General features: G+C 33.8%; 6 protein-coding genes across 15 annotated transcripts; 3 read left to right on the plus strand and 3 right to left on the minus strand.

Moving 5' to 3' along the window:
- Positions 1–316: 316 nt before the first annotated feature.
- Positions 317–9,384, plus strand: LOC143210658 (uncharacterized). 2 transcript variants are annotated; one of them, XM_076427720.1, is made up of 5 exons: positions 7,007–7,148; positions 7,228–7,272; positions 8,154–8,441; positions 8,512–9,080; positions 9,146–9,384. In XM_076427720.1, exons 3-5 carry the CDS (start codon positions 8,401–8,403, stop codon positions 9,352–9,354), a joined length of 819 nt encoding a protein of 272 aa, XP_076283835.1. In that variant the 5' UTR covers positions 7,007–7,148; positions 7,228–7,272; positions 8,154–8,400; the 3' UTR covers positions 9,355–9,384. The 2 variants fall into 2 exon arrangements, with proteins under 2 accessions (XP_076283836.1, XP_076283835.1); XM_076427721.1 differs by lacking the exons at positions 7,007–7,148; positions 7,228–7,272; positions 9,146–9,384 and adding an exon at positions 317–646 and having other exon boundaries at positions 8,512–8,675.
- Sptz (zinc finger FYVE-type containing 26 spastizin) lies at positions 977–12,339 on the minus strand. The gene is made up of 13 exons (XM_076427678.1): positions 12,176–12,339; positions 11,929–12,091; positions 10,966–11,565; positions 9,379–10,701; positions 7,811–7,957; positions 6,917–7,744; positions 6,324–6,854; positions 5,097–6,257; positions 4,526–5,029; positions 4,086–4,450; positions 1,998–3,583; positions 1,616–1,869; positions 977–1,528 (listed from the first exon to the last, which is right to left on the minus strand). Exons 1-13 carry the CDS (start codon positions 12,337–12,339, stop codon positions 1,361–1,363), a joined length of 7,794 nt encoding a protein of 2,597 aa, XP_076283793.1. The 3' UTR covers positions 977–1,360.
- Positions 12,332–15,409, plus strand: LOC143210649 (uncharacterized). 4 transcript variants are annotated; one of them, XM_076427697.1, is made up of 5 exons: positions 12,332–12,467; positions 13,440–14,187; positions 14,261–14,898; positions 14,970–15,072; positions 15,143–15,409. In XM_076427697.1, exons 2-5 carry the CDS (start codon positions 13,553–13,555, stop codon positions 15,375–15,377), a joined length of 1,611 nt encoding a protein of 536 aa, XP_076283812.1. In that variant the 5' UTR covers positions 12,332–12,467; positions 13,440–13,552; the 3' UTR covers positions 15,378–15,409. The 4 variants fall into 4 exon arrangements, with proteins under 4 accessions (XP_076283812.1, XP_076283811.1, XP_076283810.1 ...); XM_076427696.1 differs by lacking the exon at positions 12,332–12,467 and adding an exon at positions 13,008–13,120; XM_076427695.1 differs by lacking the exon at positions 12,332–12,467 and adding an exon at positions 13,127–13,373.
- Positions 15,410–15,512: 103 nt separating this feature from the next.
- LOC143210657 (3'-5' ssDNA/RNA exonuclease TatD) lies at positions 15,513–17,443 on the minus strand. 3 transcript variants are annotated; one of them, XM_076427717.1, is made up of 2 exons: positions 17,311–17,443; positions 15,513–16,910 (listed from the first exon to the last, which is right to left on the minus strand). In XM_076427717.1, the coding sequence occupies exon 2, from the start codon at positions 16,885–16,887 to the stop codon at positions 15,952–15,954; it is 936 nt and encodes a 311-aa protein (XP_076283832.1). In that variant the 5' UTR covers positions 16,888–16,910; positions 17,311–17,443; the 3' UTR covers positions 15,513–15,951. The 3 variants fall into 3 exon arrangements, with proteins under 3 accessions (XP_076283832.1, XP_076283833.1, XP_076283834.1); XM_076427718.1 differs by having other exon boundaries at positions 17,238–17,378; XM_076427719.1 differs by lacking the exon at positions 17,311–17,443 and adding an exon at positions 17,091–17,218.
- On the minus strand, positions 17,311–23,853 carry Alpha-man-iia (alpha-mannosidase 2). 4 transcript variants are annotated; one of them, XM_076427683.1, is made up of 9 exons: positions 23,709–23,853; positions 23,171–23,350; positions 21,729–23,083; positions 21,327–21,665; positions 20,947–21,255; positions 20,333–20,864; positions 20,102–20,254; positions 17,570–20,003; positions 17,311–17,443 (listed from the first exon to the last, which is right to left on the minus strand). In XM_076427683.1, the coding sequence occupies exons 2-8, from the start codon at positions 23,297–23,299 to the stop codon at positions 19,416–19,418; spliced, it is 3,405 nt and encodes a 1,134-aa protein (XP_076283798.1). In that variant the 5' UTR covers positions 23,300–23,350; positions 23,709–23,853; the 3' UTR covers positions 17,311–17,443; positions 17,570–19,415. The 4 variants fall into 4 exon arrangements, with proteins under 4 accessions (XP_076283798.1, XP_076283799.1, XP_076283797.1 ...); XM_076427684.1 differs by having other exon boundaries at positions 23,463–23,820; XM_076427682.1 differs by having other exon boundaries at positions 23,424–23,820.
- On the plus strand, positions 17,683–19,414 carry Naa40 (N-alpha-acetyltransferase 40). Its single transcript, XM_076427723.1, has 5 exons — positions 17,683–17,770; positions 17,913–17,994; positions 18,063–18,445; positions 18,519–18,677; positions 19,265–19,414. Exons 2-5 carry the CDS (start codon positions 17,989–17,991, stop codon positions 19,365–19,367), a joined length of 651 nt encoding a protein of 216 aa, XP_076283838.1. The 5' UTR covers positions 17,683–17,770; positions 17,913–17,988; the 3' UTR covers positions 19,368–19,414.
- Positions 23,854–24,017: the final 164 nt, after the last annotated feature.

Here is a 24,017-nt window from a genome sequence, read left to right on the forward strand (position 1 = left end):
GTGATGCTGAAAAGCGATAAATCGATCATAAGGGAACGAAAGTTACATCACCGGTAAAAGACAAACGTGACCGGTAAACATGAATTTCTTATATCCCATATTTCTGACGATGTATAACGATAATGAAAATGAAAAATGTTCATATCATATTTACTAATTATCGAAAAATTCTTTTATGTTTACAACTTTTCAATAATACCTTTATATTTATTTTTTTTATCAGCTAGTCTTTGATCTTATAAATTTTGTAATAACTGTCAAATATAGCTAATTAGTTAACTACTATTGTTTTTCTTTTTTTTTTTAAAGATAAAGTATGTCTGCTCTGCTATCGAACGAAGCTCAATTACGCTATGTAATAGAATGGTTCCAAGAGTGGTCGGAAATGCAGAGAAGTGACTTTATGAGCATACTCCTGGAACAATGCGGGCCTGCTGGTCTTGTGAACGGATTAGTTCCTAGAATGGAAACTCTAGGATGTGCCGAAGGATCGGATAGACCTCCAAGCATATTTCAATGTCGGATAAAACTGTTCCGGGAATGGAGCACTAACTGGTCCCAACAAGAAAAGGATTCTTTAATTTCATCGATTAAAAATACAGACCCTGTGTTTGCAGAGAAATACGAAGAGAAACTGTCGTCTCTAGTGAGTGAAGATAAAAAATCATAAATAAACATTGCGGAATAATTGGTACTCTTGTCGTGTTGTAAAATATATTTTACATTTTCTTATTTTTATTAAATATCATTGCAGCTACTTTGAACTTTCGTGCGACTTATCGTAAAGGGTAATAGAAATTGTTCATACATCATTTTTATAATGTAGAATCTCTAATACGAACACATACATTCCAGCATTGTTTTATAATACTACTTTCTTAGTAGTCAAACACTTGCACAAATGGGAGCAAGGAAAACGGACATCCTCAAGCATATTTTTGTAAGCACTATAATTACAGATCGTTAGAAAGATGTATTTATTCTGCTTATGAAAATAGACATATTTTATTAATTATTCCAATGTTATTTATTATTATACATATACTTAAATAAATTGTTTATAAACACTGCAGTTATCGCACTTTCTATGCTACAATTACTTTACACACACACACAATTGTCTAGTTGTATAAACTCTTGAAGTTTTGCTTATATATATATATAAATTACCATTTTTAAAAAGTGTAAAGCTATGAAAAGATGAGTTCGCTTTGTACATTACATTATACAAATATTTACGGAATGCATTGAGACTTTTCTTATTCGATACTTGGAATTACTTCGAACACAATTATACATATATCTTTTAAAAATAGAGGAACATAAAATATATTACTTACTTTTATAAAATAGTTTAGCATCATGATTTCGATTCTTGCTGAAGCCATTTTATGCATATTGCTTTAATCGCTGTTTGTCCAAGTCTATCGGATTCTTTCAAAATCTTTCTTATATCCTGTGCTCTTGAATGATTAACAGCTAACAAGTACGCAGTCTTCAAGTGCTTACACTCGATATACGCATTGATCTATAAATCATGAAATTTACCGAATAACTAAGAAAGCCACGGTGATAAATCTTACAGGATTAAAATGTCGTAACTAAGTAATCTTACTTTAAGTTCTATATCGGTTATCAGTTTGATCAGACTGTGTACATCATTTTTAACAGCTGCTTCTGCCCCACCGTGCGACCGATTCAATAATAATTGTACACAATGCGTTAGAACATAGTCTGCAATGATGTATGAATTTGATATTCCAGAGGAATGACAACATTTAATCAATTGCTCTATTCCAGGAATATCGCATTTCAGTGTCAAAATATGACCAGCTAAAGAATACACTTTCTGTTGTGGTAGATTGTAATCTGAAATAATATATAGACATGTATTTATCATATTACGGATATATATATCGATATCACTAATATGAATGAATATACTATAGTATATCAAAAGGTATTTATATAGTGTGTAATTGTAATTGTTGGTACACCTTGAATTATTCTGAATGCGATCCCAAATCCTTCTTCGATGTTGCACCCGCAGAGAATGGCTAGAACGGCCAAATCTATTTTCTGCTGCTGATTGCCGAATAAAGTTGGTACTTCGGTAGCTTTGTCATTGTCAGAATCCTTGCCCGGAAACAAATTCAAAAACTGAACGGGTGTTCTTCCCTCTTTCTCGCAAGTTGCCAAGAACTTTGCGATTTCCATTTGTCTGGAGATGGTGTTTATATGTTTATCTATTTCGGGAGGTTCCATTTCCATTGTTAGAATTCCGTGATTGCTGTGCATGGAGCTCGTACTCTTCTTCCTTTTTCTGTTTAGATTTTCGATTTGCAACTCGGACTCCAAGTGTTCTCGGGCGTCGAGCAAATAATGTCCTTTAGCGCATAAATCTGAATAATTGCTTATGTCGTTGCGATAAAACCGAATGCATGTCATCGCAGCTCGTATAAAATCTTTCATGAACAGCTGCAATTGGTATAGAATATGTAGGTATTGTCGCCTTTCTAAACTGTAACAGACGTGTATCAAATATTTTTTCCAAATCAGCAGGATGGAATCTTTATTTTTCATCGCTTCGTGGAGTTTCTCGGTGTTCCCATTCTTCAAACAGTATAGATAAATTCCATTGAAAAATAAGTCGGGCTCTAGATCGTTTTCTAAGGTAAACGTTAAGCACTCGTCGAATTGATCGTGTTTCAAGAAAAATTCGATAATCGAATTCAAACTTCCGTACATTAACAGATAATAAAGAGTCTCGTAATAGTAAATTTGTTGCATGGATAGAAATACATTTTTAAGAGTTGTTTGCCCCTGATTTGCCACTTTAAGATATCCGAAGACGATCGATATCTCTTGCGCAGCGTTAGACTTGCACTGATGCGGATATTGTACGTATTGTTTGTATGTACTCAAATTCTCTAATATTTGTTGAATCTCTGTGAGTAACGGTGGATCTTTTAACGGACGGTTTTTCGAGATCTCCGTTTTTCTTACGCTTAACTCGTCCATTGTAATCTCTATGCCCTCGTTAATTTTATTTTCACTTATCGACCTCTGGTCTCTTCTGATTTCAGTCATTGAATCTTTCGGATACGATAGGAACACCCAATCGTCAAATTCTTCGTGTTGGATTTTATCGAGACAATGGGAAAACTTCTCTCTAGCTTCGTCAAAGTATCCTACTTTCAAACATGTTTTACCCCAAGTTACCCACACGCCTTGAGTATCCAATCCTGCTTTAGTACTAACATCCAGTGCGAGGATCCATTGTTCTTTCTCGATCAGTAGATCCCTTAGTTTTTTCAAGGCTTTCCCATCCAAATTATCCGAAGGTATGTAATGCAAACAGTCGAAATTAACTAAACTGGCGATCAAGTCTATTTGCGACAGAAAACGATCGCAGTGTACCAATCCAGCATTGAAACCAAGTTTGGCACATTTCACTTTCGCCGCAACCAACAGAGAACGTATCATTCTGATGATCACTATATGATCTACTTCTGGATTTACATTTCCTCCGGTAACAGGTTGTAAAAGACGTTTCATCTCGTCACAACGGTCTAGTAGGAAGCTGTAATGATAATTGTAGTATTACAATCACTTTCAATGTCTACGCAACTTTGGTGGAATATAATTCTTGAAAACTGTATATTGTGTATATTTTTCTGTCCCCAACAGTCATGATTGGACTGCAGATCTTTATGCAAAATAAAAATTGTCTGCATCGATTGCAAGACATAGAAACTAAATTCAATGTTGTTTCTTCCCTTAATGATTTTGATAGAGGAGAAATCATATATTGACATCTTCAGTTTTTAAAATTTTTCAACAATTTTGTATTTCATCTGCTTAATTTTGCTATAAATGCATAAAGATCCGCAGTCTAGTCGTGATACATGTTTTAGAAGTTATCGAGGATATTATACAGGGGACAAAAAATTATCCTTTTTATAAGAATTACTTTCGATCGAAGTTACGTTTCCTTGTAAGCGTTATTAGAAAGCCATGTAAAAAATGTCGTGTTATGTAAGGAACTGATAATGATAACAATAATATATAAATACAACAATTACCTGGTGTACGTTTCATGATCGGAATGTAAGTTAAGTATGGCCAGACACAAGGAAATGTTTGGCGCGTACTCGAATGAAAATTCTTCTCTGATAGATTCGTTATGCTTCTCGTCTCTCGTCAATTTCCAGCAGTCGAACGTTTCGCTACTGGCACTGGATGGTGTCCCTTGTAATGCTCGCGTTTGTAGTACTGTCAGTCGTTTGCAATCATCGCATACTCGCACCAGTACGGAAGGTGGATAACCGGATACCTGCATGCGATGTTGAGAACATTGAGCGCATATAACACGTCCGCATCTGCGACAATGATGTCGTCTGTTGAACATGGAAAATATAACAGTTTTGCAACAACTGCATTTTCTAGCCTGTTAACAAAAATTAAGAATTAAAAGATTGATCGTTATGTATTATAAGTACGCAAGGCGACTTTCATTGTATACCTTATCGTTAGGCACCCATTCCTCTTTAGTAGGAACTACAATAGGCATAACAAATTCGTTGCTTTCTGTTTCCAAATACTGTACACGTTTCGATTTGCTGTCAACAGTATCGCATTGCAAAGACACGCGACAATCTAACGATTTCTGAGCGTAAAATCTTATAATCTTATCGAAATCGTCTCTCGAAATGTCCACTTGCGCCAATCGGTCCGTAATCTTATTCAGTATCTTCTGAACACTTTCGAATTTACAATTCATTAACAACTGTTCTAACATCAACAATGGCTCTTTTATAAGATGAATATGTAACGGTCTCTCTTCGATCTCTAGCATGTGTAAAATTTCAATTCCTATCAGGGTTTTCCTGTATTCGACGGTCTTGGTTGCTTTGCAATGCTCTAACAAATAATTACAAATGAATTGCATCGAATCGATCGAGTTCAGTTTTTTCAATACCGTTCCGCATAGTTTAACCGACTGATTTAAGGGTAACGATCGAAGAAACTGAAAAATAAGAACAGCATTAATCAAATTAGATAACATAACTCGCAACGCTTTGATTTTATTTTACCTTCGATGTTTGCTTGAAAGGTTGAGATTCACTTCTTAGGAGGCCTATCAAAAAGTCTTGCTCTACGGAAAAATCTATTTCCAAAGAGAATGCTTGACTTTCTAGCCATTCTAAACATAATTCGAATTTATCCGCGCTTATTAACGATCGGATAACATGAAATTGATCGATCTCGTCTGTACAATAAGCAACATTGTAAAAAATGCTGTCTAAATGGACCGTACAATACGGAAGCATTCTGTGAAATATGAGCACTCGATGTAGGATTTCTTTTAATTGCAATTTACAGGGTGCAGGCAACTTGTAAGTATCTACGTGATGCACCGAATGGAGTAAAGCGTTTACAGAAACGTTCACGTTCCATTTCTTCACATTGTATAATACTGTTTGGCTTAAAATATAAATATCTTTAATTTGATATACGTATTGCAATATTTTGGTATCTTCTTTGGAAACGATGTAACTGAGAATTTTATCTTTAAAGTATTGTAGTTCCGTACTTGCGATCAGATTGTCTGGTAAAGCGTTCAAAACCTTCAAACAATCGTGCCATTCATTTTCTTTTAATGTCTCTTCGAAATGCGACCATAATTTTTGTCTCGGTATTATTTCAAGAATAGCCGCTAGAGTTTCATTATTTTCGAAAAGAGATTTCATATCTTTCACCCAAGACGAGCTTAGCAAGTTCTCGAGACAAGCTGTGCGTTTTAAATTGTCACAACTGTTTTCTAAAATCGTTGGATTCTCATTATATATTCTTTGCAGAAGATAAGATACAACCCAACAATAACTTTCTAAATATTGCAGCAAACTTGGTCGTATATTATCAGATTTCTGCATGCTCTTATCCAAATTAGGTTCCTTCTCATTATGCGTATAGGATAAACTTTTATACTTCAATATCACGTTGTACGAATTCGAAGGCGGTATGTATTGAATTATTACGTTCTTTCCAGAATGCTTAAAATAATCATCGATCGATAACACATCTTCGCTATCATCTATGTCCTGTAAATTTTGATATTGCTGTACAATATCAGGTAACAAGATTATTTTCTTTTCGGTGTTCTCCTCTGATTCCTCGAATCTCGACGAGTAATAATAAAGATATTCCTGGAAAGCCTCTTTCAAGCTTTCATTTATCGATTTTGGATCGCAAACCTAGCAATATAATATAATATAATATTATGTAATAGAATAGAAATAAACAATAAAAGGAGAACTTACTCGGATACGAGGTGTCCCATAAAATTCGCTGGCCATTATAAAAATCACTTTTGGATCGTGGGTAATGTCTAGATCTTGCCATATTGGTTCATTAAGTTCTTCGAGTTCCATGAAAAATTTATTACTCAACATAATATTGTTGAGTAATTTCGATCTAAGCGCGGCAAGTGTTACTAAACCCAGATCACCGATTAAATAACCAATCGACATCGATGAGACCGCCTGTTGTAAATTATTGAATGCAGGATGATCCGCCCAGATGATTAAACTTGCATGAAGAAACATAAGATTCCATGTATTCAAAAGAAAGGTCAACGTTTCATCTCCCATAGATAGTTCACTTAAATCTAGTCTCGCAAGGCGAGACGTTTTACTTAACACATTTCGAATGTCTGGATGCTTCGAAATCGTTTCACAAACGTCATCGCTCAAGGAAAACTGATCCACATTCATACTTTGTAAGATTTCCAAGAGCTCTGTTAGTATCTCTGAAACACATTCGTTCGGACCTTGTATATTACGATTTAAATCCTGAAATAACGAAAGAGTTTGTTTATTAAATATCATCGAATATTATTTTAATTCCTACCTACCGATTGACTTAATTCTTTGTTCAAGATGATACATCCATTTCCTTTATTTTTCATAGGTTTTTTAATACTTTGCTCGTGCAAAACTATGGGGCAAGCGTTCGTAAGAATGCTGTATACTAAATTAACTCGCAAACTATATGCAATCCTTTCGAGTTTATCTGGTTCTATTCGACAATCGAAAATTTGATAACCGAAGTAATAATGCAACGGAGTCTTTAACAACTCAGAAACTGTGAGTATTTGATGATCGGTTGGAATAATTGTGTGCAACAGTTTTATATGAGAATAAATAATTTGTATATATTTTTCAGTATCATTAGGGATCACAGCCGCCTCGCTCAGAATTTTTAAACCCGGCAAGTAGTTGCTATCTTTCAGAATTTTATTAATTGTATGTTTGTTTGTCTGTGATTCTTTGAGCTTTTGATGTTTCATTGCAATATCGGTCCAGATGTCCTCTCTTGCTTTGGACTCTTTCATACTCAATAAGATTTTCGCGTCACAGAGTATATTCTCTACAGAGAGCTCTTCTTTTTTTTCATGTAGCAATTGATAAATTTTCGGAAAGAAATACTCGTATTCTGTATTGTCAAATGTTTTACACAATCTCAAATATTTCATCGCAACATCGCAAAGATTGCTTGAAACAGAATAAGTCTGACTCATAGTTAAAGCCATATCTAACGCGCATATTGCAAAGATTTCGTTGCTGCTAAGGATATCCATGCTCAACAATCGTAAATTCATTTCTTGAGATGCTAGGAAAGTTTCGAGTTGACTAGTTTGCCTGGAAGAGAGTATTCCTTCTTGCGCTACCTGTCTTAAGTTCTGTAAAAATAGAATTTCTAAGTACATCTCTTATTATAGTAATATAAGCTAATTTATGGAATATACCTCCAACGTAGAAGATTGTAAGTTCTCTTTAAACGAATCTTTATCCTGTAACGAGTTTGCTTGTTTACATACGTTTTCTCTAAACATACACAACGCTTTCGAAAATTGCAGTTCACCGGATAGCTGAGTATTCTTCATGTCGGATGCCTACGATATAAAGAGAAAACATGTTATTTCGAGAAATTTTAATTGCATTATTACTTTTATTTATTCATGTTAATTTATTATCATTATATAAAGCTGAGTATTGATAAATAATGCTATTTCCTTAATTATCATCGATTTCTTATATACATTAACTCATGTAGATACATTATAATTAACCAGTCAGACTATTTTCCAGGACACAAACGTATTCGAGATTGCATCTGATACTAAAGATTACAACGAACAAAATGAGAACGAAATGATTCAACCTGTAGATCTTGCGATCCTGAAACTTTACATGGAAGACGAAAGTAGATACAAACCGCTGCATTCTTTAGTGGAGAACTATAATAAACGTAACAGTGTAAATAAAGCACAGGTCACTAACGTGCTTAATCAATTTGAACCGATCGTACGGGAAGATTCTGCTATTGAAAGCAAGAATGAAGCGTTTGTCGCTGGTTTCAAAGAAGACTTGGATAAAGTGTTTAAAAATTAATCAATGAAAATTCCAAAGCGATTAAAGTGTCCTTCTAATGTATATCTACTTTCAGATTATCAAAGATAATAAATTCGCTTGAGAAATTAGTTAGAGCGAAGCGTAAGGATGATCAAACTACTCCTGTGGAGAAAGATGACTTCTTTCAGATGAAACCTATCGACCTATCTTTATTGGTAACAACAAAAAGTATTCCTAACGCTGATGACGATGTAGAAACTGCAGATAGCCCTGAAAAATATTCACCTGTTGAAATAAAAGCTATTACGCAGCAAACTAAAGAAAAAGAACCAATCGAAGAAGAATACGTATATGACTATGAAGACTTTAAAAGAGAATACGACGAACGAATGGGGAAATATACAACTGTTAGTTTACTATTAAATAATACCGATGAAGAACACTCGGAAAAATCACCTGAAGAGACAATAAAAAACTTGCTTGATTTCAAAAATTGTACAGAAACATCAAAGAAGTATGGTATAAAAGCTGTCGACTGTTTGATATATAACTATGAGCATGAACCACCTAAAATAAAAAAATCTGTACAGAAAGTATGGTTAATTATCAAGGTTTGGTTCCTAATATATGTATGTCTTGCGATTCCTTGTTGGTGTCAAAAAGGTAATTTACAGGATCACTTTCAACGTAATAATGAAAATTTATATAAGTAATATATTAATCTACAGGTTGGTGTTGTTGCTGTTTTCGTTGCAAGTTTTGCTTTCCGAACAAAAGGATTTTATTAGCAAAACAATATTATGCAGTTAATCCTCCTGGTACTTTAGCTAAAGAAGTGAAGAAAAAGGAGAAAACACAAGAATTTATTACCTACGAACCTACTGAATTCGAAGAAGACGCATTTGAACGGTTTGAGTCTGAGATAAGAAATATATAAATATCGTCTACGTAAATGATTTACCTCTATAATATCGTTCGCTTTGATATAATCGCTCTCCCACAAACACTGAACAACTAGACTTTCTTTAGTTGCCAACATAAAATTTACAAACGATGGTTTGTGCGCTGTATCCTTGTTTGTTGTTTCATCTATCGCTTGTAGCGTGTTCTTTCGTTTTTTCCTTCTAGTACTATTGTGTATGGGTTCTGATTCGGAGCTACTATCGGATCGAATTCTTCTATCATCGGATGTACTGCCTTTTTGATAAGAAAATACAATCTCTTTGAAACGATTCAAAATCAGTTTTCCATCCATTAGAACTTTGTGTTTAACGTGAACATGTCTGTTCGCATCTTTATATATATCAATGCTTTCGACAAACTGTGAATTTGTATAAAGTTCTAATCTCCATTTAGCATCCATGATTGCTGCGTCGATAGACGAGATATCTTTTTGAACTTGATCTGTTTCTGCGCATCTGTTTTCATTTTTCATTTTTGTCAATTCAATTTCCATGGCCGACAGAATCTCTTTCAAATGAAATAGCATATCTCTTATAGCATATTTATTACAAAGAAACCCTGTGGAACTTTCTTCCGATTGTTTATTCCCAAAATTTGTTTGTCCGTTCGAGGTACTTGTATTACTGTTATCATAATTCTTTTGCGAATAGTCGAAGTGCTCGTGTCTCAAGAACAGTAAAGAAAATATATTCTTTATTACATCTATTCGTAGATTAAGCGGATATACAATTTGTACGTAATATTTCATGTCCGTAAAGTGACTCGTAATAACACTCTGGTTTATATCGTAAGTATCGCATAATAAAAGTGCTTTCAGAGCACTGAGCATGCTACAGTATGCATACAAAGTATCTTCAGGTTCGGAAAGATCTTTCAACAAGTTTTCTATTGCATTATATTGTTGCTCGTGAATATTTGTTGTCATCTTCAATACTGACAAACTATTAAAATGCAATAAAAGCTTAAATATCTGCTGTACAGAAATTCTTTGTTTAACTGGCTCTATATTCTGATTATCATTATTTATGCCGCAAACATCGTTCCTCTGATTCATAATGTATTCCACAACTGTATTACATTTTTTCAGTGCAACATTGCATTCTTGTAAAATCGAATCGTAAAATCTATCAGGATCACATTTCAATCTTAAATATTTAATTATCTCGTGTTCTCGACTTCCGTTTGAAATAATCTCTTCGTTTTCACAATTGTTTAAAGCTTTGAATAACAGAACAGGCCAGAAATTCTGAAATATTTTCGAGCTTAATATCGACGAGACGTTATCGTACTTTCTATTGGTCATTAAAATATAACAAATATCCTGAAAAAAAATATAATGTTAGATGCAAAAGTAGTACAATATTCATTTCTTTATTACTAGACTTCGAATTTTATGCATTTATAACAATAATGAGTAGATGCAATTTAAAACAGTGAACAGATTAAAAAACTTTAAGAGTATTAATATATTATTTTCACTACATTAAAAATATTAATGAAAAATATAAATATAGCTCCTGTACCTTGCAATTGATACACAAATTTTTTATTTTCCATAAAAATCCAGAGTCTATTTATTACCTACCAGAATGTCCGTTGCCCAATGGAGTTTCGTATTAATTACTCTTTCCACAAGATTATTTTTATTTACAGCTGGTACAACGGTAGAAGTATAATCGAACAATACTTCTTGAATTTTTAACGCATCATCCAAATTCTTAATAATTCTAGAATGTGCACACGTTTCATTGAAAAATGTACGCCATGCGTTAAAAGGTTTCCTTTCTATTCTCGAATATAACGCAAGTTCGATATCTTGGATATTACATGCTTTCAACAGTGTAGGAAAACATAATTTGAACCATTCGATTCTGTTAGATTCGCTTATGTTCATTCTTGATAGAATACATAATGCGCATCCGAGAAGATTATCAATTGATTGTTGTTTTGTTAACTCACTTCCTAATAATTCATTCACAAGCGACACATAAAAGTCTTGCAAATTATGAAAAATAGTGGACGATACATCAAAATATAATGATAATAATTTGTTAATGATCCAACATACAATGGTTGGATTATTGTAAATATTCTGTTTAAAAAATGTAAAGCATTCTTCGTACAGTATTTTAAGTACTTCCGAGTCTGCTTGTTTTAAATCACTTTCGTATATTGTCAATAATTTCTACAAAACGTAAAAGAAAATGTATTAATGGTGTAATAACAATTATATTGAGGGATAGACTCATTTCCAGGATTGCAAGGGGAATTGAATAAAAGATCAATCTAGGCTGCAGTCGTCCTCAAAAGTCCTATATTTATGTTTACGAGACATAATTTGCATTATTTGGCAGCATGTAGCTGTTGCAGCTTTATATTTTATCCTACACGTAAAAATATTACTTTTGAGGATGACTACGGCCTAGATCGATCTTTTACCTAGCACTTTTGACTACTGACAAACCACCGCTTTGCGTTATCGAGAAACGAGACTACCCCTTAATACTTGAGAGCAAAACTATAATGAATGAATTGGTTATTCAAATACCTGTTGTATGCATACTGTCATATTTTGACATAACTGCAAAGCCTGCAGCATTTGCATATAATCGTGATAATTCTTTACGTTTCTTATGTCTGACGTGACATTGCCAATAAGTTTTTGCAATAATATTTGAATGATCCATTGTTGACTTTTATTTCGAGCAGAACTGAAAAAATGTAATAAACAACAATGAAATATTTTGCTTAGTATTAATTGACTAGTTGATTAACTTACTGCTTATTATACTCACATTGAATTCTCGGTTAACGATTCCGATTTAACGAAGTCTACGGTATCACTTTGACAGCAAAGATATTTATCGCTGTTAGTTTCCTGATAAAGGACAAGAGAAGTGTACCACAATTTCGATAAGACACATTTATTTATTTCGAACACCTCCGCGAATTCTGACATGTTTCGAAAAATTAATTGTCATAGCATAAAGAAGTAAATAATGCACGCATTCTTTTAACCATACGTCAACATCATAATAGATAACAACATTGAACGCCCACAATGAATTTTCATTCAGCATTCGCAAAGTGAATATTTACTTTATACGTATCTTTATTTTATTCGCGGCCAATTTCTTTAAGATGATAATTGATTAGTAGTTACAGTTACGGTCTTAAAGAATTGGCCAATTTTTTTTCAAATAATTAGGAATTAAATATATTCTTAGGTTAACCAATGCAAGAGTATGGTCTTTATTCGCATAAAGCCGCATTTCGCGCCACTTTTGTTTCATTCGATTATTACATTACGCATGATTGACTTTTCTCAATGATCGTCTTTTTTTGATTGTTCAGAATAACGTATGATGAAAATCAAGAATGAAAAAAGTGCAAGTTTAACTGCATTTTTCAATTATGAATAATTGACGCAGTAAAACCAGATTGAAAGGAAGGTGTACTGTACGAAAGACAAAGACACAGAATTGTTTTATGCGTTGCTATTGGCCGATTTTAATTGTTAATAACTTGAACGGAAAGTAGAAATCGCGGTTTTTTACGTTCTATCTTTTTTTCTCGAATACACAATTTTACAGTATCGATAATCTAATATATATATTTATATATTTTACTCCTAATAATACTTTTATTCTAATAATTATTGACAACTATCGATTCTTGATAGTCCGCAATTATCGGAAACTATCGATGGTGTCAACTATCGATAATTATCGATAGTGATGGTGAGCAATATCCAGCAATATCGGACACTAAATAAATATATACATATCGAAGATTTATAAACATTTTTCTAACCTACACAGTCATAAAATCTGTATTAATGTATTTTATTTTATAAAATCTGAAAAAACAATATGATAGATAAAATTGTAATACGATCAATAAATAATTCATTAAAGTTACACAATTGGACAAAATTATCAAATTATGTAGCTAAATTTTGTACAGTACAAAGTTCTGAAAATTTTGTACAAGGTAAAAATGAATTAATGTTTAATTTCACCGATTCTTTATAATACATGCGCTTTCGAAATATTTCAGCATACAAAAAATTCGAAGATCAAAAGGATGTTTTAACAGGATACACTGAAAGTGTTACAAGATCTATACAAAAAAATGATGAAAATGCACAAAATACCGAACTGTTTCAATATATGAATGAATTTCGTCTATTTGCAAACGAGAAAATAAATTACGATGATATAAAGGATTCTAAACAATTTTTACAAATATGTACAATGATACAAAGAAATGCGAAAAGTTTAAGTACACACGATATTATAAAAGTACTGCGATTCCTATTTTCTTTAAATACTCCGAACGACACTGTGTTAATTGTAACATTACTTCAGTTACTAAAATGTTCTATAAATCATTTAACAACTTTGCAAATAATACTATTGTATAATATGTTACAAACTCAAAACAAAACAGAACTGACAAAGGCTCTGTTGATAGCTTTGAAGGTAGTCTTTAACAATCGAATACAAATTGAACTTGATATGACAGATCTTAGTACTGTGGTGCGTGCGCTTAAGTTTGCGCATAATATAAACGATGAAAGTTCAATTACATACATTATGAATGTATTGTGTAGAAGTAATGAAAACATAAATGTATATGACGCTGTATCAATCTTTTATGCGTTAAGTTGCACGCCAGAACTGGATAAATCTCGCAAAGATCTTTTAACTAAAGTGAACAATGTAATAATAGATGATTGGAAGTCGTTAGAGTATAGTACAATACAATTTTTACTTCATCGAATTAGTAAAATTTTAGAAATGAAGTAAGTATTCTATAATTTAATTATACATGACTTTTATGAGTTCATTAATTGATTGTTAGTTTTGTCTTTTTAGTACAGCGAAGGATTTTTATTTTGAACAGCTGATAAATGTATTATGTGAAGCCGTTATGAAGAAAAATGGAACGTTTCGTAAAGACATAGAAATTTTGACGGTACTGAATACGATGCGATGCGGAAACAGATTTCTTATAGACTATATAACAGAAAAATGCATCGAAGATCCAAAGACGCTAACTAATTGCCTACCCAACGAGATGGTTAATTTCGTGGAAGGCATGAACATATCTTCTTATAAAACAAAATACTGGGATACAATAGCGCCGCTGATATTGAAATATACCATGAACACAAATTCTACATTTAGTTATACAGCAGCGATCACTTTCCATTTACTTTCATTGAACTTTTATAATGAGGAACTGCTTGACCATGTTTTTTCCTTATACAACAGCAGATACCATAATATTCTAGACAGGAAGATAATGTTTTATATTTTACAAATGCATCAGTATGTTAAAACTCTGCATCCAGAGTATCAAGGAAGTACATTAGGTCAGGATGCAATTGATGATATTATAAAACACACGGAAACGGATAACATTTTTCCCTTGAAAAGATATTTAAAAGAAGTAGTAGGAGGTAATAAGTACATAAGACATAATATGAAAACAAAACTTGGACACACTGTTGGTAAGAAAATAAGAAATTTTTATGGATAAACAAAAGAAGTTTCAAAAACGTAACTAATTTTATTATTTCAGATCACGTTATTATATTACAACCGGATGGCACTCCCTTGGTTGCTGATGATTATAATAATAGTGCCTATGTCGAAGATATAGTAGTTCCAGTAGAATGTTGCAGGTATAAACATGTCGACAAAATTTTTGTAAAAGTATTGTACGTCTTACAAATAATATTTATCTTTTTACAGAATATTAATTCTAGCTGTGCCAGTATCGTTAAGTTGTAGGTATACGCTGAGAGAGCACAGTACATGGCAAACAACTGTCGCCTCGTTAAGGGCGTTAACAGGGTGTAGCGTTGTCTCTATAAATTTACATAAGTGGTTCACGATAAGTAAGGGAAACAGAAAATTGTACCTGCAGGAATCACTTAAACCGTTTAATATTACACGATCGTGTAACGATGAGCCAATCAAAATGTAAAATGTGAAATAAAAATAAAAATAATAGAAACATTTTTATTTATTATATATGAAATTAATGTTTGTGTCGATGCACATTTTTCTAAACTATTGGAACAGTGGGATTGGAAGAGTAAAATAAATCTGTTACAAATCGTACATCGTTGTAACAATTTATTTATACGAAAATATAACATCAACAATAAAGTTGTATGATTTCGGTTTTTTATGTATAGCTCATACGTATTCTTAAAAAATATCTATTTTACCATAATCGAAGTGTTTCGTATGCGTGGTAATAATTTGAATAAGTAATCGAGTATTGTTACATGAACATATGAATAACATATATATAAAAGGCAAAATCTATTAACATATAAATAAGATAAAAATTTTATACGAACTACCTGCTGCAATTGCTATTTTATACCAATATTAATGCGTGTTACTGTTATTGTAAAGAGGTATGCTTGTACATACAGACACACAAATGATGGTTTTAATCATGAAAAGAGACAGTATATTCTTAATTGAATAATTAAAACATTAAATAGCACCAAATAGCACCATCTTCGGATAAAAATGAATTTTCAATGTTACTGATTCAAGCCGAACAATTTCAAAGCATTGAAAGCAGTGGCTAAAGCAACTTCCTCTGGAGTAATTTGCATAAATGCTGCTACCATTTCCACTATTGCTGGTAAGGCACATGGTTCGTTACGTTGAAAAGTACAATAACGATGAAGAAATGTCATAGACCGTTCTGTGAGAGCGTCTTTAACGTGTGCGGGTAGCTTGCTAGCTCTAGTATTAGGGTACATGAATGGAGCATCTGTTTCTACTAATATTCTTTCTAAAGGTGCGCGTCCCCTTTCCAGTAATTGTCTTATTCCGCTATCCGATTTATCTTTACACAAATACCCAGTAATTCCTAAATAAAAGCCACGATCTAAATAGACTTGAGCTTCTTCTGCGGTTCCGATAAAGGAATGAATTAAAATCGGCGGTAAACAATTCTTATGTTGGTTCAAGACTTCTAAAACATCCGTTTGAGCTCCTCTTTCGTGTATTATCAGCGGTTTATTTAATTGACTGGCAAGTTCTACTTGTTTATGAAACACAGCGCGTTGAGTTTCAGGATCGGAAAAGTCACGACTATAATCTAAACCGCATTCTCCTATCGCTACGCATTCCGGATTGCTAGCTATACTTTCGAGTTCTTGCAAAGTGTCTGGATTTTCCCATGATTTAGCGTCGTGAGGATGCACACCAGCAGTAGAATACAGAGTACCAGGATATATTCTAGTTAATCGCAATGCTTCTTTACTAGATCGAATACTCGCACCGGTTACCATGATTTTCTGTACACCAGCATCTTTTGCTCTTTGAATAACACTATCTAAATCTCTGCTATACTTTTTATTCGTGAGGTTGGCACCAACGTCGACTATGATATAATTCTCGTAACACTGTGTCATAGCCGAGGAGATAGTCTTTTCCTCTACGTTCGACGAAGAAGCATTTTCAGCCATTCCTCAATCTTTAATTACAATATCTGAAATGAAATAAAAATAGCTGTTGTTACGAATGCCACTTCTTATAACGACATATGCGTGTATCTATAAAAATGTTACAACAATAAATAAGATGAATTTGTACAATACATTTTATAATTCGAAAAATTCTTTTATCGAAGTTATCGTTATTTACCGATCGCTAAATAACTCATCCTTACCCAACATATGTTACATATTGATGTTGACGATTAATACAAAAAAAAATAGAAAAAATACGTAATAAATACATATTTAAATACATACGAGAGTAAGTTACTTAACCTATATCAGCGAAAAGAAAATAAACGAACACATTGGAAACTAACGGATAAAAAATGTATGGTCAATTCTGATCGTGTAATAAATCGAAAGAAAAAGCATTTTTTCAGGAACACTAACGATAAAGCGGAAAATGCATCTGCAGCCAACCAATTGTTATATTATTTAGTCATCGTCCGGATTCTTGCGACACTTCTAACAATACACTAACTTTTTACGTGACAAGTATTTTATCGAATAAACTGGATCGTTCCTGAAATTTTTAGCATAAATTTATTACACTATAGTTATATACACATATTAATGCTCCAAAAGTATATAAGTTAGAATATGTACACAGAAACAACACTGTTGCATTGCGTGTCATACGTATACATACTTTTAATAAGACGGTTCAATGCGAAACGCATACGCAAAAGGCTCATCGCACTGTTGAATCGTACAATAAGTTTCCACAGTAATAGAATATGTTTTTTTAAATCTATTTATTTATGTTCGCTTCTTCCGTACGTATATATACATTAAAATTTCGTTCATAATTATTGGTCGGAGACATGATCTCCTTTTTTATAATCGAGAAGTAAGTGTTTGTTTACGGTAATTTATAAAATGATTTTCATTATTACAGGTATACGAACAAGAGTTTAAGAATGAATCATTGCGATCGAAAGAGATATGAGCTTTAGATACAAAATTAATTCGAACGGTTTCACTTTTCATAGATCGGAAAGATCGTTCGAGAGAAGAGTATAACCTAGAAATACGGTTCTTTGAAAATAAGCGGGAAATATAAATACAATGAAGGTATTGTAAATGTTCATCTCCGATGTTATAACGATTGATATCTTTAACATGTATGTATTTTTCTAAAGAAAAGAAAAACAAGACGTCAGCTTCTGGCAGAGAAAGAAGCTACCGCAAAACAATTAGTTGACAAAGCGAATGCTGCGATAAATCCTTTAGAATCTCTAACTTCTTTTCACAAGTACGAAACTAGAGACAGTCAGATCATTGATATTTCCTGTATGAGAGCCCAAGATGCAACTCCTGAATGCGTATCTTGGATATTCGATGTTATGGAGCGTAATATGAAAACTATGTACGAGCAATGCGACTGGGGTTGGGATCCAATTGCAAAGAAACAGGAATTAACGGAGCCAGCAGCTTGGTATTTAGTAGCTTCTTCGAATAACAAATTTCTTGGGTTCTCTCATTTTCGATTTGATATAGATCATAGGGAAGAAGTACTCTATTGGTAAGTAGACCTCGACACATACTTTTATGTAAAGCTACAAGAAAATTAAACGAAATTTGTTTGTTATACGCAGTTACGAAATACAATTGGAAGTAGCAGTAAGAAGAAAGGGACTTGGTCAATTCATGATGTCCATCCTTGAATCTATGGCATTGAAGAATAAAATGCAAAAAGTAGTTTTAACTGTGTTCAAGCATAATCTTTCAGCTATGCAGTTCTTCTATTCTCTTGGGTAATCATATTTCTTTTCAACTATAAACATTTTGTAGGTATGGTAAGAATATAGTTGATTTGCTCCAATTTTATGACAAGATTTTTTAATGTTTTGTAATACAATTTATATACACTGCAAATGTAAAAAAATTACATTTTTACCACGTTTTTTTTTGTCTTTAGATATCGGTACGACTAGTATGAAAGTGTATTTTTACCTTGTAACTAAAATTCTACGCTTAATGCCACTGTGCCGAAATCTTATGTAAATGCTTTTTACGAGGAACAATGTTCGCTTGTTATAGTAAAGGAAAATCTTTTCGTAAAGACACTTTTAGTTCTTCGAGAAAGAATTTTTCTTTAGTAATTTAAATGCTTGTTTTTTAAAAACAAAAAGCAAAGCCAAATAATTATGAAAACATTCATTAAAATAGCACAGTGTCACCGAAGGAACGCTAGAATTTGGAACTACTTACATGTACATAATTCGATAAATATTATAGATCACTGTTAGGCAGTAAAAATTTTGGAATTATGCTAGTTTACTGTACAAAGCATATCGCAAGCTATTCAGCCTATGCTTAAGTAGTTGTGTTTATGTCGTAGGTATAAGCTGGATAAAACCAGTCCACCTGTATCCGATCTGTTGCACTATGTTATCGTAAGTAAGGCCGTTGACAGTGGATCAGTGACGAAGAAGAAAAATTAGTTTTGTATCGAACTATACAAAAATAAAGGACTTAACTTCTCTTTAAATTTACGATTGTGTCTTATGGAACAAAATTGGTAATATTTGGTGTGGACATAAATTAACGATCGGTGATTTCAAAGATGGCCCTACGTTATGGAATGTAAGAGGTGCTTGACTAATAACCCAATCGTCTATGTAATTCAAGAACTTCGTTAAATCGACTTCTCCAGATTCGGAGACGTTGAAGTATCGTTGATAAGAGTTATCGTTCCAACACATGTCTAGAGCTACTTGATGTAAAACCATTCCGATACCTTTACCGGCTCCGTCAGGTATTGGAAACACTCGAAAACTCACGACACTTAAATCTACCGGAAGATCATAGCGAAGTGGCGAAAAGGACGCGTTTAAATCAAATCCTACAATATTCTGAGGATGCATCGCAATTATTGGATGTAGCAGTTCTTCTGAAGCTAAATGACCATACAGCGATAATGCTCCTGCTGGATGATTGGTCGATGGTGATGGAGACGGACACGGAGATTTCTTTTTCTCGAGGACAAACATGAACCAGTGATTTGTTAAAAGGTTGTCGGTCACACCCTGACCTAATCCTCTGTTATCGTCTTGAAGTAGTCTTCTGTCTTGCATAATCTATATTCCAATATATTAGCCATTTATAAACCACTCTATTTTCACTTATGTCTAGACTGCGGATCTTTATGCAAAATAAATGAATAGGAAGTACATACTTCAATTTGTCCCGATTCCATTGAGCTTACACCTAATGGTTGCGCTGTTGCTACCGTTAGTCTAGCTTTTTTATCCTCTATGTACGCACTCGACGCCATTGGATAGTAATTTCCTTGAGTAGGAAGTTTCGGAAACCTTTGCCGCTTGATCATCTAAACAAACACGATTTACGATTGTTAGTAATTCTTGTGTTTAATGAAATACAATACAGGTTTGCCATAAATGCTTACATTGAGCCCGTTTAAATCAGTGAAGAATTGATCTCCCGAAGCTATGTCTGTCTTCAATCTCATAGCAAGCTCATAATTTTGAGTCTCCGATATATCAACCTCGTTGAGTATATGTAGTCCAAGCCCATCGCTACCAGGAGAATTATACAATATACATGTATGACGTACATGGGCTAACTCTACAAATACTTTAGAGACGATGGGTCCAGTTATTAAGTGTATGATACCCTTATTATCCATAAATACCAAATCTGGTTCTGGTTTGTCAGGTAAGAATAAATAAGCTCCGCTTTTATCTTTACCGGAACCCCTGGTTCCGTACTTGACAAATTCCATGTGAGCAGGAAACGTAGTATTGCCAACTTTTAAAGCTTTCAGAAGACCAGATATACCGAACGATGCCGAGAAACCGGGCCTCTGAGTAATTGAGAATTCTTGGGCACTCGGTACTACTTGAATCTGATCGAAACCTGGTATTTTACGAAGATTGATATCCGTATTGTAGATAGTCACGTTAGCGACATGCACCTCTCTGTACGCAACGAAAAAGACCAGTACGAATAAATAAATATATAAATCGGATAAGAAGACATTTAAGGAAAAAAGTATCTTACGATGGAAACGACGTTTTAGGTAGAGCATGAATTATATAGGTCGTAATACCAAATCCAGGCACCGTTACTAAGAACGATAACTCGTATCTAGCCGTAGTTAAAGCGGCAGGACCGATCCAGATCGGTGAAATTTGACATTGGACTGGTTGACCCATACGATCTGTGACTTTGACGTACGGAGTCGAGACAATCAAGGTTTGCACTTTGGTCCTTTGTCTCGGAAGAGAATTGTACAAGATAACTTTCTTCAAAGGACTTTCGTCCCCTAATAAAAGTACTTGTTTGTCTCCGGCACTGGTATGACGTAATCTGACAAAAGAAAAGAAAGAAGTAAATATTTTATACATTAATAGTAACGCGCATGAAAGTATTCTTCGTACCTAGACTCGTCGAGCGTCATGTGCACAGCGTCTACGTCTATTGTAGATTCTGGAGGAGTTTTTAACAAATGTATTACAGATTGTTGAAGCACATGAGCAGAATTGTTTAAAGCCGTTATCATCTTCTTGGCGTAATCTATGACTACTTCGTCCCTAGCAGTTCCAGTGATACCATCATGATGTTGAAACAAAGAATGCCACATTCTTGCTTTGCTCAGACGTTGGGCAAGAGTTCCTTCCACTAATTTATCGTTGCCTTTAGTCCAAGCTATAGTATTCAATACCTCCGATGCTCGTAATAAACTCAATAGAACACGGTCTAATCGTTTATGGAAAGGTCTAAAATATTTATACATATACATACAGTCATATAATAATATTTAAGGATATTTTTATATATACCTTGAAGTGTAGTATCCACTCCAATAATGATCATCTCTGTCGGAGTATGTAAAAAAGTCTCCAGACAAAGTAGGAAATTCACTGAGATTGTGCTTCTCCTTGACCGCGTCAAAATAATCGCTTAACGTTCCAAATTGAATTTGAACGTTCAGCTGCTCGTTCTTATTCATATAATCGAAAAGCTTCTGATAGTTCGTATATTGAGCGTCCCATTCGGTAAAATGAGTGTATCTAAAATCATCTCCTAATGGTGCTAACACCACGTCAGTCTTAAAAAGTTGAGCTTTCTTTCTATATTGGTCTAGTAACAGAGCAGCTCTTTCCGCAACATTTGCTTTGGTTATAGCGCGTGGAGCTATTTTCCATGGACAGGTCAGACCGAAACTTTGAAGTCGAAAGAAGTCAAATTGACAGCATACTTTCGGGTCTGGGCCACAAGTATGCGGCACGTCGTAACTATAAAACGGCATGACATGAGTGAACATTTCTGTTGACCCATTATTGTCCCACAATTGTCTCCAACGGAATTCTAAATTCTTTCCTCTGGCTAACTTCTTTTTAACCGAGTAGTGTACTCTTTGTATCAATACATTCTCTAGTCCGGCATTCTTCAAGAGGTACGGCATTGTCGGAGAAAGACCGAACGGATCGATAGTCCAGCCTGAATTCGGCGTGTAATCTAAATTATGTTTTAACCATTGATGACCTTCGGTAAGCTGCACCAGCTGAGCCATCCAATGAGATACAGATTCATCCGGCATGACCCACCCACCCGATACAATTTCCAATTGACCATCGTGAAGCAAACGTCGAACCAAATTACGAGTTTGTTTCGATTGATCCTCCCACCAAAGCTGGAAAAACGATATTTCTGCCCAAATGAATTTACGCCTTCTGTCTTCCACTAACTTCGGCACCATATTGTTCAAGATATTTCGAGTTTGCAGCGTATAATATTTCTCGAAAGTGCTGAGCCATCCGGGGTCATTATGAGAATGCGGAACCACAAAGACTTTCAACTTTCTGTTCGGATGCCATTGTTTATCGTCGTAGCTAATCTCCCATCCTTGCTTCCATACTCCGCCATCGATATTATCAAATTCGAGTTCTCTATACATTTCTAACATTTGTATATCTACGTTCGGTACTTTCTGTATATTAAAGTTACATGTAAGTACTTTTTCTAAACGCGAGGAATTCGAAGATAAGGATTGATTATACCGATTTACGGAATGTGCTATAGGGACAAAATTCTTCGCTTCAGCTACTTCTCGCAAAGCGTTCATCACCTCGTGATGCTTGTTGAAGTCTTTCTCTAACTTGGCTAATCTATTTTCGAAATGTAACCACTGATTCTGAAAATATAAAACAATGAGATTATATTTTTAGAATTTAATTGTACGTTATATTATACATACGTATTATATTTATTATAAGCTTACATCATTCACAGAAAGTTTAGGTCCTTGTCCGGGTGGAAAAAGTGCTAGATCCATCATTAAATAGATCATCACGCAACAGGCCAATATTAGGCCTGCACCAAGTATCGCAAATGTTTTTCGAGTCCTCATTATTGTACATTTATCGATATAAATCTAGTTGTTGTTTTATACCAAACAAAACTGTCAACAACAGTTAAAAGCAATTGTAAAAATTCAGAAGCTTAGATTTAAACCAGTACACATATATACATACAAACTATTTAAATACATAACGAATGAATGCAATCTTAACCTAGCTTGTGTATCACTTTTAAATGTTACATGTCAGTATTGTTTATTAAAAGACTTCATGGATCGTGAAGTAATAGGAATTTAAGGAAATATAATATTTCTTTGATTCATACGAGAAAACTTCATGAGCATTAATTATGACACTGACAAGTAGTATCGCATTCCTGTTTACGTATATGTGATAGACACTTGAAGGCTTGCTTCGAGGCGACTAATACTATATAAAGTATGTATAATAAGTATATACTTATTGTATATGTCGGCACATATTACTTCTGTTAGTACCTCTCAGTACCTCTATTATAAATAAAAACCATATATACTTATGTTTATAGAACCGGCATAGGTATAAGCACCGACTAGGTATAGGGATAGATCTATCATCCAATGTATTTTTGCGGCCCACCTTTGCGGGTAACCCTATTACCATTTTCATTTCACACGATTTAGACGAGTTTATGCCAGAATCTTCGTGTCACAAATAAATAAATAAGTCTATTTCTGTTCTGAATCATTGTTTCTGATTGTTTCGCGCGGTGGATCGCTTCATTTGCAT

The sequence above is a fragment of the Lasioglossum baleicum genome, chromosome 7 (assembly GCF_051020765.1).
Source record: "Lasioglossum baleicum chromosome 7, iyLasBale1, whole genome shotgun sequence".
In the NCBI taxonomy this organism is placed as follows: domain Eukaryota; kingdom Metazoa; phylum Arthropoda; class Insecta; order Hymenoptera; family Halictidae; genus Lasioglossum; species Lasioglossum baleicum.

Excerpts from the sequence above, each read along its gene's own strand:
- LOC143210657 (XM_076427717.1), bottom strand. The coding sequence starts at position 16,887 with ATGGCTGAAAATGCTTCTTCGTCGAACGTAGAGGAAAAGACTATCTCC.
- LOC143210649 (XM_076427695.1), top strand. The coding sequence starts at position 13,253 with ATGATAGATAAAATTGTAATACGATCAATAAATAATTCATTAAAGTTA. Across the intron at positions 14,188-14,260 it reads AGTAAAATTTTAGAAATGAA|TACAGCGAAGGATTTTTATT; the intron begins GTAAGTATTCTA and ends TTGTCTTTTTAG. Across the intron at positions 14,899-14,969 it reads AAAACTTGGACACACTGTTG|ATCACGTTATTATATTACAA; the intron begins GTAAGAAAATAA and ends TTATTATTTCAG.
- LOC143210658 (XM_076427720.1), top strand. The coding sequence starts at position 8,401 with ATGAAGCGTTTGTCGCTGGTTTCAAAGAAGACTTGGATAAA. Across the intron at positions 8,442-8,511 it reads TCAAAGAAGACTTGGATAAA|ATTATCAAAGATAATAAATT; the intron begins GTGTTTAAAAAT and ends ATCTACTTTCAG. Across the intron at positions 9,081-9,145 it reads TCCTTGTTGGTGTCAAAAAG|GTTGGTGTTGTTGCTGTTTT; the intron begins GTAATTTACAGG and ends ATTAATCTACAG.
- Alpha-man-iia (XM_076427683.1), bottom strand. The coding sequence starts at position 23,299 with ATGAGGACTCGAAAAACATTTGCGATACTTGGTGCAGGCCTAATATTG. Across the intron at positions 21,256-21,326 it reads ATGACGCTCGACGAGTCTAG|ATTACGTCATACCAGTGCCG; the intron begins GTACGAAGAATA and ends TTCTTTTGTCAG. Across the intron at positions 20,865-20,946 it reads CCTAAAACGTCGTTTCCATC|AGAGGTGCATGTCGCTAACG; the intron begins GTAAGATACTTT and ends CGTTGCGTACAG.
- Naa40 (XM_076427723.1), top strand. Across the intron at positions 18,446-18,518 it reads AGGGAAGAAGTACTCTATTG|TTACGAAATACAATTGGAAG; the intron begins GTAAGTAGACCT and ends TGTTATACGCAG. Across the intron at positions 18,678-19,264 it reads CAGTTCTTCTATTCTCTTGG|GTATAAGCTGGATAAAACCA; the intron begins GTAATCATATTT and ends TTTATGTCGTAG.
- Sptz (XM_076427678.1), bottom strand. The coding sequence starts at position 12,339 with ATGTCAGAATTCGCGGAGGTGTTCGAAATAAATAAATGTGTCTTATCG. Across the intron at positions 12,092-12,175 it reads TCGTTAACCGAGAATTCAAT|TTCTGCTCGAAATAAAAGTC; the intron begins GTGAGTATAATA and ends ACATTTTTTCAG. Across the intron at positions 11,566-11,928 it reads TGACAGTATGCATACAACAG|AAATTATTGACAATATACGA; the intron begins GTATTTGAATAA and ends TACGTTTTGTAG.